Below are 10,519 nucleotides of genomic sequence, written 5' to 3'. Positions count from 1 at the left end.
TTTTCTCAAAATAATATTGGGATATTTAATAAAAATTAATAAATATATTACATTAAAATTAAATAAGGATATTGAAATATATATATATATATATATATATATATATATATATATATATATATATATGCAAATAATTTTATGTACATGAAATTTTAATTACCAAACAATGTTAAAAATGAAATTCTATGAACAACTTTGATTGACTAACTAAAGTGAAAATATACAATTAATTTATTTACATAACTTTTTTAACTAGCAAACAGAATTAACAACTAAATTATAGAAAGAATCTTTCTTAACTAGTTAGAGTGATTTATCTGATAATTTTTTTTATTGTTAAATTTTGAGAAATTTTTGGGTTAACAAGTAGATAGTCATTATTAAAATTACTAGGGTTTGGTCCGCCCTACGGGCGGGTTAGTCTCTAAAAAATACGTAAATATATCATTAATGTTAATGAATGTTTCTAATTGTATAGCTTTCTTAAGATTTAATGAATTTACTGAATTTTTGTTTTGTGAAAATATAATTTTATATTTAAAAGCATGCATTTGAAAAGTGTAATTCTAATTATCAAAAGTATCATATTCTAAGAATGAAACCTGAGCATTACAAAAATTATTTTATATATTTGGATGCCGGTTTATAAGAGAAAATGACACAAAGAACACTAAATGAAGTTTTCCTCCCCAAACTAGCACTCAGGATCAGAATTCACAAAAATAGGTTTCATTAAAGGGGCAATTTACCCTTATGCCCCCTTCTTTAACTAATTTAAAAAACAAATTTGAAATCAATTTGTCGCCGTCCTCGTTTCATCGCTTCTTCTTCTCGTCTCTCCGTCGTCGTCGTCGTCGTCTCTCCGTCGTCGTCTCCCCGTCCTTGTCGTCGTCGTCTCTCCGTCGTCGTCGTCGCCTCTCCGTTGATCCGTCGTCGTCGTCTCTCCGTTTATTTATCGTCGTCGTCGTTTCTCAATTGATCTGTCGTTTCTACGTCTATTCATCTCATTCTCTCTCTCGTGTGTCTGATTTGATTAAGGTTTGAATCATTTCATTTTGTTATACATTATCTAGGTTTTGTTATATATTATTCATTTGTTGATGATTTGAAGTTGATTTTGTAGAACAATGGAAGTTTTGTGCATCTGTGGACAATGGATCTCAAAAGAATCTCTCCAGTGGGAGTTTCTTGTTGATTTGAAGAGGAATGCATCAATCATTTCCATAGAAGAAGATCTACTGTATGAAGATTTGATGAAGATTGTCTCTGAAGATTTTAGTGTTAAAGAGGAAGAAATCAGTTTGAGTTATGGTTTTTCATTGGATATGAAATGTATTATTGAAAGTTTCCCCCCACTCTCGATAGGTAATACTCGTCAGCTCAGAACTTTCATTTCCAAGACTAGAGCATTTGATGGAACCTGTCGTTTGTGTGTTAAGGTTTGTATGATTTTTTCTTAGACTTTTCAGGATATGCTTCATAACCAAGTATTATGCCTTACAGAACTACTTGACTTATGCAGGTTAGTACTGATCCAGTTAGCTGTAACACTCAAGCTTCTGATACATTTGCTTCTACTGTTCCATTGAATGCCAATCCAGCGATTCTTTCTACTGTGCAGAGTGAAAAACAGGTACATTGTCCTTAATTCCCTTTTTCTGTTTGTGTTTGCATGATATGCTTCATAATCAAGTACTATGCCTTACAAAACTACTTGACTTTTGCAGAGTCTTCTATATGAAGGTGTTTCTACAGTTCCTCTGAATGCTCTTCCGGATTTTAGTACTGATTCAGCTAGCTGTAACATTCAAGCTTCTGATACATTTGCTTCTACTGTTCCATTGAATGCCAATCCAGTGATTCTTCCTACTGTGCAGAGTGAAAAACAGGTACATTGTCCCTAATTCCCTTTTTCTGTTTGTGTTTGCATGATATGCTTCATAATCAAGTATTATGCCTTACAGAACTACTTGACTTTTGCAGAGTTTTCTATATGAAGGTGTTTCTACAGTTCCTCTGAATGCTCTTCCGGATTTTAGCCCTGTCCATATTGGACTTTCACCAAACACGAGAGTAGCTGGCGATATTAAGGTGAATAGCTATTTTAAGACAAAGAGAGAGTTGATGTTGAGGATGAAGAAATGGGCTTTAGAGTGGAAGTTTGAGTACAAGACTGTCTCTTCTAACAAGTCAAGAGTGCTTTTGAGTTGTGTTGATGAAAATTGCACGTGGAGGATGCGTGCTATCAAGCTACCTGTTTCAGATTTTTTCGTTGTTAAAAAGTATGTTCATGAGCATACATGCGATACAACACACAGGAAAGCCAACCACAGACAAGCATCTGCAAAGTTGTTGGGTTCTTTGATTTCCAGCAATTATGGAGAAAAAAAGGAAGGTCTCAAACCGAAACAGATCATTGAACAGGTCAGGATGCTGCATGGTGTTCACATCAATTACAAACAAGCTTGGAGAGTGAGAGAAGAAGCTCAGATTTTGGTTAGAGGGACTCCTGAAGACAGCTATTACAATTTGTCTAGGTGGTTGTATAAAATCACAGAAACAAACCCTGGTTCCTTGACTTATCAACATGTTGATGCTGCAGGAAAGTTCAAGTATGCATTTGTGGCTTTTGGTCCATCGATAAGGGGATTTTCATTGATGAGGAGAGTTATTGCAGTAGATGGTACATTTCTGAAGGGAAAATTCAATGGGACTTTATTGGCAGCTTGTGCTCAAGATGGGAATTATCATCTATATCCTCTCGCCTTTGCAGTGGTTGACGCAGAAAACGGCGCCTCTTGGAAATGGTTCTTTAGAGGTTTGAGCCAGAAGATCCCGGACGCTTCGGATCTTGTTTTTGTATCAGACAGGGCTAACTCCATTTCTTCAGCGTTGGAGGATGTATATCCCTTATCTCACCATGGAATTTGCAGGATCCATCTGCTCCGCAACATCACTCCTACATATGCGAAGACTGGGTTGCTACCTCTGGTGGAAAGCGCTGCTGATGCCTATACGTGTCACGAGTTCTGGTTAATCTTCAAGGACATAAAGGATAAATGTCCTGAATTGGCTAAGTATCTGGAAGAGTCTGATTTTAGGAAGTGGGCACGAAGCTATGCGCCTGCGAACAGGTATAATATCATGACTACCAACATTGCAGAGTCTCTCAATTCTATGTTGAAGATGCCTCGTGAGTTGCCCATTATCTCTCTCCTTGAAACTATCAGATTGACGATGACCACTTGGTTTTTTGAGCGACGCGAAGCGGCTGCGAAACATAAGCACCTGGTTACTCCAAAAGTTGTTCAGAAATTGGTATCTAGGTTAGGGGCCGCAATGTTGTTGAATGTGTATCAAGTTGATCGAAGCGAGTTTGAGGTGAAGAATGAAACAATGAAGTTTGTTGTTGACTTGGAGAAGCGGCATTGCACATGTAATGTTTTCGACATTGACAAGATCCCCTGCATCCATGCCATCGCTGCTGCTAAGCATATCAAGAGAGATGAAAACCGTTTTGTTGATGCTTCTCACTTGACAGAAACGTGGGCTAAAGCTTATGCTGAAAGCATACATCCTGGTGGAGAGTTGTCAACGTCCACCTATCCAGAGAATATTGATGAACTGTCTTGCCCACCTCCAGCTACCAAAAAAAAAGTGGACGCCCTCCTACAAAGAGAAAGAGATCCGTTGGCGAGTTTGGGGTTCCTGGATCTAAATCTCAGTCCCACAAGTGCAGCAGATGTGGCACAGGAGGGCACAACAAGATCACATGCCAGAGGCCTATAGGATGAAGTTCTACATTTTTACATTTTTATCGATTATTATTTGGATGTTTGGCTATTTGATGGTTACATGATATGCACAAGACCATATACATTTTTCTTTTGGAACCCTATCCTGAATAAGTATGATTTCTTACAACTTTTGTAATATACAACATTATCTTTTGATCTCATTTCAATTTTTAGTTTAAACTTCTTTGCTAGAAAAAACACAGTAATATTCAACTATTCTGGAATCCCATCCAACTTTTGTAACATCCAACTTTTGTAATATACAATGTATTATACTATAAATTGTATGGGTAAATTCAATTATGTGGAAGCAACTAACAGATGATTCTCCTCAGCCTAGCGGCTAAACCACGAAACCTATGATACCGAAACATTTGATCGACCCGGGTTCGACTCTCCTACGAGTAATGGGTGATTTTTTTTTTTTTTTTCAACATATATCTCAGGAATCACATTTGTCGCAATCGGAAGCCCATCCTGAACTATCAAAGATCTTTCCAATGTATTATACTATAAATTGTATGGGTAAATTCAATTATGTGGAAGCAACTAACAGATGATTCTCCTCAGCCTAGCGGCTAAACCACGAAACCTATGATACCGAAACATTTGATCGACCCGGGTTCGACTCTCCTACGAGTAATGGGTGATTTTTTTTTTTTTGTTCAAACATATATCTCAGGAATCACATTTGTCGCAATCGGAAGCCCATCCTGAACTATCAAAGATCTTTCCAATGTATTATACTATAAATTGTATGGGTAAATTCAATTATGTGGAAGCAACTAACAGATGATTCTCCTCAGCCTAGCGGCTAAACCACGAAACCTATGATACCGAAACATTTGATCGACCCGGGTTCGACTCTCCTACGAGTAATGGGTGATTTTTTTTTTTTTTGTTCAAACATATATCTCAGGAATCACATTTGTCGCAATCGGAAGCCCATCCTGAACTATCAAAGATCTTTCCAATGTATTATACTATAAATTGTATGGGTAAATTCAATTATGTGGAAGCAACTAACAGATGATTCTCCTCAGCCTAGCGGCTAAACCACGAAACCTATGATACCGAAACATTTGATCGACCCGGGTTCGACTCTCCTACGAGTAATGGGTGATTTTTTTTTTTTTTGTTCAAACATATATCTCAGGAATCACATTTGTCGCAATCGGAAGCCCATCCTGAACTATCAAAGATCTTTCCAATGTATTATACTATAAATTGTATGGGTAAATTCAATTTGTGGAAGCAACTAACAGATGATTCTCCTCAGCCTAGCGGCTAAACCACGAAACCTATGATACCGAAACATTTGATCGACCCGGGTTCGACTCTCCTACGAGTAATGGGTGATTTTTTTTTTTTTGTTCAAACATATATCTCAGGAATCGAAGAGTCTCTTCCAAACGACATCATGTAACTCAGTAACCGAAGAGTTTCTTTTCGTCAAGATTGGGTGTTATATGATTGGTTATTTCAGTAACTGACTTCAATAATCGAAGAGTTCCACAATAATCAAGAGTTTATTTTAACTGACTTCAATAATCGAAGAGTTCCTTTTTGTTCTATAAATATAAGGGACGATATCAGACCTTTTATTCACTCACTTCATTTCGCTTGATATATCCTTTTGCAATACAAGTTAGTTTTCGATTTTTCTCATTTTCCATTCAATTCATGAACTTTTTTCTATTTCTATTTTATCGTAACATCTTAGTTTCGATTTTGTTGCAGGACAAAGTTTCAATGGAAGGAAGTTCAAAGAAGATGATGAAGCGTCCCATAGAGGAGGTTTACGGATGTGATGCCGCCGAAGGTTTCAAGAAGGGGAAGAAGGAAACTGTGGAACATTACAGGGCTCTTCTTCGTTTGTCCAACGAATACAGGCTATCTGAGAATGATTGGAATCTTGCATCCAGCAAAGCAAATTCAATTGCTGTCCAAATCGAGTTGCTTGAAGATATTATCAAAGCTGATGGAAAATTTGATTTAACTGCTGAGTTGGAGAAACTCAAAGAAGAGCACTCGGAAGCGGAAGGAATGCTTGCTGATGTGAAGGTCAAAGTCCCTGATTGGGATAAACTTGGCGAAAGTTGGCTCCATCATGAGTAATTTCATGTTATCGTCTTCTCTTTTTATGTTTTTAAGGACCACATTATGTTTGATTTTCAGTTTTTATTTTAAATGAATAAGCACTTTTGTTTCTCTTGTGTTGTTTCTTCAATTAACAACCTAAATAAAAAACTTGTTCAATGTTTTTCACTATTTTGTAATGGTTTGGCCTAGTGTTCTTATAACTTGGTTATCTGATTTGCTTATTTGTTTTTGGAAAGCCATCCTGAATACATAAAATGATATCCAGATTATATAAATCTATCGTCTGTGAATAAATGAGTTCACATTTACTCTGTTATCGAATAACCAACGTAGCCTAGTGGCAAGCCCTTCTACTCTTAGTGTACCCTTATCACACAATAAGTCGTGTTCGATCCCCGTTGTGTATACTCACATTTTTTTTTGTTTTTAATTAAATATTCAAACGTTATTTTCGTTTTATTGTAGCTTTTGGCAAGTATAAGACCCTTGGTACAACGGCTGCACACTTGGATTAATCTATCGAGAGTTCACGAGTTCAATCAACATCAGATCACATTCTTTTTCATTTTTTTTTTGTAAACTTTAAAGGAATTTGTTTTTGGAAAGCTATCCTGAATACTTAAAATGATATCCAGATCATATAAATCTATCGTCTGTGAATAAATAAGTTCACATTTACTCTGATATCGAATATCCACCATAGCCTAGTGGCAAGCCCTTCTACTCTTAGTGTACCCTTATCACACAATAAGCCGTGTTCGATTCCCGTTGTGTATATTTTCACTTTTTTCTGTTTTTAATTAAATATTCAAAAGTTACAAGTTATTATCGTTTTATTATATCTTTTGGCAAGTATAACACCCTTGGCACAGCGGCTGCACACTTTGATTCATCTTTCGAGAGTTCACGAGTTCAATCAACATCGGATCACTTTCTTTTTCATTTTTTTTGTAAACTTTAAAGGAATATGCTAGGCTTTGGTGCATTTTGCTTTCTCACTCTTTTTCTGGAAACCCATCCTAAAAGTACCATAAGCATTTGACAATTCATCAATACATCCTAAAAAATTTTCAATAACAATCTAAATGAAAAAAACGTTAGGGATAATTCATTACAAACTTAAACTTAAACGTTAGGGATAATTAATATCAAAGTAGAAAAACAGTGTAGAAAACAGAACAAATATGACATTTTCACTTCCTTTGACCTTCCTGGAAATCTTTATCCATAAACTGGTCGAAGATCTCACAACATAGCTTGCTTCGTAAGTCCATCGCAGTTTCATCATTTATATTAGCCATGCTCTTCAATCCCAGTGACCTGCATTCCAGCATCTTCACAACAAAAATACCACAGTTGTATGGAAATTTTGTCTTTGGAAGCCCTTCTGCAAACTTAACTTCAAATGGACTGATATCTTCGAAATTAACCTCTTCACCAAGAAGTTCCATCTTTATGGCACTAATCAACACTGTCATAAATACCCAAAATTATACAATAAATCAATCACCAACAGACAACAAAATGAATATGTAAAAATGCATCACAATCACAAGCAGCAAGTGACAAACTTTTATTTTCTAAATTAGCTAATATTTTTACCTGCCAGTTCTTGGATTTGATTAAGAGCACGTTTGATATTTGCTTTTGGAAGACCACAATGGAAGAGTGTGATTGTGTTGTCCATCAATTGTATCTCCACCCCAATATAGTGACAGCTCAACTTATCTTCAATGACACCATATATAACATCAACATCTTCCAGCCATACCTTCTTTGGATGTATTAAACCTTTCACAAGTTCGCCTACACAGCCCTCCAATAACTTTTTTTTTTCTTATGTGGCTTCCTGACAGATTCATAAGCGTACCCAACCACTTCTAAGAATTTGACTGGTACAAAGCATGCTGCTGGAAGATTGTTGTTGCGGAACCAAGCACCTTGCTCAACCCTCTTACAATTTAGCATTTCAAATGCAACATTTATGTGCTGCCAATGTAACAATATAGTTAGAAACTTCATATAGAACTGCTATAACATGGACATCTAGCATAGCTCAACTCAACCTCTTCCTAAACATATGACACAATCAAATAGAAGACAGAACAGTGTTGATTACCTCTTTGTTGAGATTGTTTTCTGCATCGTCCATTTTTTGAAAGAACTCTTTTTCAATTTCTTTTCCATTGATATAAAACGGTCTGTAGTTGATAAAATTAACTAGTATCAATCGAAACTTTTACAAAATAAATTAGGAATATTTATGCGAGGACAAAAAGTTGCTTACACACGATATATGCCCCGTAGATCCATCCAGTGTGCAAGCCTTGAAAACCGAGGAAATTCAGGTGTCACAAATGGATCAATTGGAAGGATTACCTCAGGTGTTACAGGTATAGGAGGGTTTCTAGGTCGTATTGGCCTCTTCTCTTCTCGCTGTAGAAAAGGAAGCAAATCTACTGGCTGAGCATTTGCTTTCTTCTTCTTACCAACATGTGGCTTCCCCTTTATTTAAAATAAAGACAAAAATTCAGGATCGTTTTTATCTTTATACTTGAATGCCTTCCTAATATGAAGTAAAAATATTTTTATACCTTTTTTGCATGATCGTCTTGACTTGGTTTCACACTCTTACCCTGCTTTACTTCCATCTGTGAAACAAACCGATATATCAAACTATTGACCTGAACTTCAATTCAAGTGGATCTTATTCATTTTTATTACCTCTTTTGCCATTTTCCCAACACCATCTTCTGATGGACCAGCTGCTTCATTTTTCTTACAAGCGACAGCCTTCGCTTCCCCTTTTTGAATGACAAAAATTCAGATACATTTATATCTTAATTCCTAGTATGATGTATAAATATTTCATACCTTTTTATCACCATCTCCTTCACTTGGATTCACACTCTGCGTCTGCTCTTCTTCCATCTGAAAATCAATACCGAGATATTAAACAAATGACATTATTTTTCAATTCAAGTGATCCAAGGCATTTGTTTTACCTTTTTTGTCATCTCCCAAACACCATCTACCCATTTTCTTGGTTTTCGCATCTCAGAATGGTGGAAGTAAATTTGTTCTTTAGAATTGTTCAAAGAGACAAAACACGAGCCATCAAACAAAATGACTTTAACTTTTCCAGCGCACCAGGCACCATTGTCGAACGCCTCCACGTCCTGCATTAGCTCATAACTTTTCTTCGCTCCAGATCTCTCAGGTGGTGGTTGAGGACGTATTCTGTCAATTGATACACGTGTCTCAACACTCCTTTTCCTCTTCTTTTCGTCCAGAGACGGGACGAAGTACTCAACTTTCACCATCTCAACCCCATCAACCAAATATGTTGCCAACACATTTCCTGGATACCATTTATGACAAGTATTGTCATCTTGTGATGAAATCTCCACATTTGCTCCGATCTCAAAGGGATTTTGAACTCTGCTTTCTACATCCTGTGATGGTTTAGATTCAAGGATATCCAGTCATTTTGATAGTTGCTGAGTATTTATTAAAGGTTTTAATGAAAGTAATACCTTATTTTGCTCTGTTAAAAGATTTCTGCGAGCTCGGGTATTTGGCTGTGTGTCGGAAATGTTTGGTGAAATGATCTCATTCATAAGCTCGTGAGTCTCCTGAATTCAGGAATGGTTGAATGAACACGTACAAGGGCTTCCAAAAATTACTTGAAAAGTCCATTTTTGTAAAGAAGGTACCTGCTGCGTCTGGATTTGAGTAAGAACTGGAGTCTCAATATTCTGTTGAGCTATTGGAGAACCAGGTGTCTCTTTCGTGATCTCATTCATAGGCTCTCGTGTATCCTGATGTCAGGAATGGGATTATGAACACGTACCAAATTCATAATTTTAAATACCAACAGTTTTCAAATTATACTTGCCTCATTGTTAAGTTGTTCATCTGCTTGATCTGCATTGGCTTCACCTTGTCTGGAAGCCGTCTCATGAAATGGAGTTGTGTCAGTCTGTGCAAGTACAACAAAAATTAGGAAGGCAAGCCTAAATATGTATAACATCTTCCAAATTACTTGACAACTCAAAACTGAATCAAGAACTAGATAAACATTAATTTTAATTTCCGAAAAAAAAGTTACCTCATTGTTTGGAGTTTCATATGAAGTAACTCTTTGTAGTTTCTCTAGGTTTGTCACACGTTCTTTAATCTGTTTCCTGTCTTTTTCAATCAAACACAAACGATCGTTCATGATCCTTAAATTATCTCCCACCATCTCGCTGATTCTGTTGATCTTTGATTCCAAAGACTCCTCCTGATACGAAGTAGAAGCTTGACTCATCCCTCCATTCCCAAACAGTAAAGATGCTCTTCTTATTTCTTCATTAGCACCGTATAGGTCTACTGACATGTTTCGCCAATCTCTAATTTTAAACTTATAACCTCTCTTGGATAAATCGGCCATGTCATCCAGATCTTTATTAGCTTCGTCTCCCATGCAAACATCATCTTCTGGATCATTAGAAATAGGAGGTAGGATGCATGTGACCTTAAGCTGAAACCATAAAAATAATTAGCTTTTAAATGGAGAATCATAAGGCAAAACAGAAACAAGAAAAAAATAATGTAAAAACTTACATGATCTTTGA

The 10,519-nt window shown here is 36.4% G+C and overlaps 2 protein-coding genes across 2 annotated transcripts; one reads left to right on the top strand and one right to left on the bottom strand.

The window, feature by feature from the left end:
* Positions 1-405: 405 nt before the first annotated feature.
* Positions 406-3,863, top strand: LOC125609309. Its single transcript, XM_048780610.1, has 2 exons — positions 406-1,439; positions 1,523-3,863. Exon 2 carries the CDS (start codon positions 2,125-2,127, stop codon positions 3,787-3,789), a length of 1,665 nt encoding a protein of 554 aa, XP_048636567.1. The 5' UTR covers positions 406-1,439; positions 1,523-2,124; the 3' UTR covers positions 3,790-3,863.
* Positions 3,864-8,705: 4,842 nt separating this feature from the next.
* On the bottom strand, positions 8,706-9,561 carry LOC125609308 (DUF724 domain-containing protein 2-like). Its single transcript, XM_048780609.1, has 2 exons — positions 9,437-9,561; positions 8,706-9,355 (listed from the first exon to the last, which is right to left on the bottom strand). Exons 1-2 carry the CDS (start codon positions 9,518-9,520, stop codon positions 8,879-8,881), a joined length of 561 nt encoding a protein of 186 aa, XP_048636566.1. The 5' UTR covers positions 9,521-9,561; the 3' UTR covers positions 8,706-8,878.
* Between the last annotated feature and the right edge of the window lie 958 nt (positions 9,562-10,519).

Source organism: Brassica napus, chromosome A5 (assembly GCF_020379485.1).
Source record: "Brassica napus cultivar Da-Ae chromosome A5, Da-Ae, whole genome shotgun sequence".
NCBI classification, from domain to species: domain Eukaryota; kingdom Viridiplantae; phylum Streptophyta; class Magnoliopsida; order Brassicales; family Brassicaceae; genus Brassica; species Brassica napus.
Note: the sequence above shows the minus strand (reverse complement) of the source record. Positions and strands in the feature narration are given on the sequence as shown.

What these genes read in the sequence shown, in the direction of transcription:
- LOC125609309 (XM_048780610.1), top strand. Translation starts at nt 2,125, where the DNA reads ATGTTGAGGATGAAGAAATGGGCTTTAGAGTGGAAGTTTGAGTACAAG.
- LOC125609308 (XM_048780609.1), bottom strand. Translation starts at nt 9,520, where the DNA reads ATGAATGAGATCATTTCACCAAACATTTCCGACACACAGCCAAATACC. An exon ending in TTTTAACAGAGCAAAATAAG is followed by an intron (nt 9,356 to 9,436) that starts GTATTACTTTCA and finishes AAACCATCACAG; the next exon opens with GATGTAGAAAGCAGAGTTCA.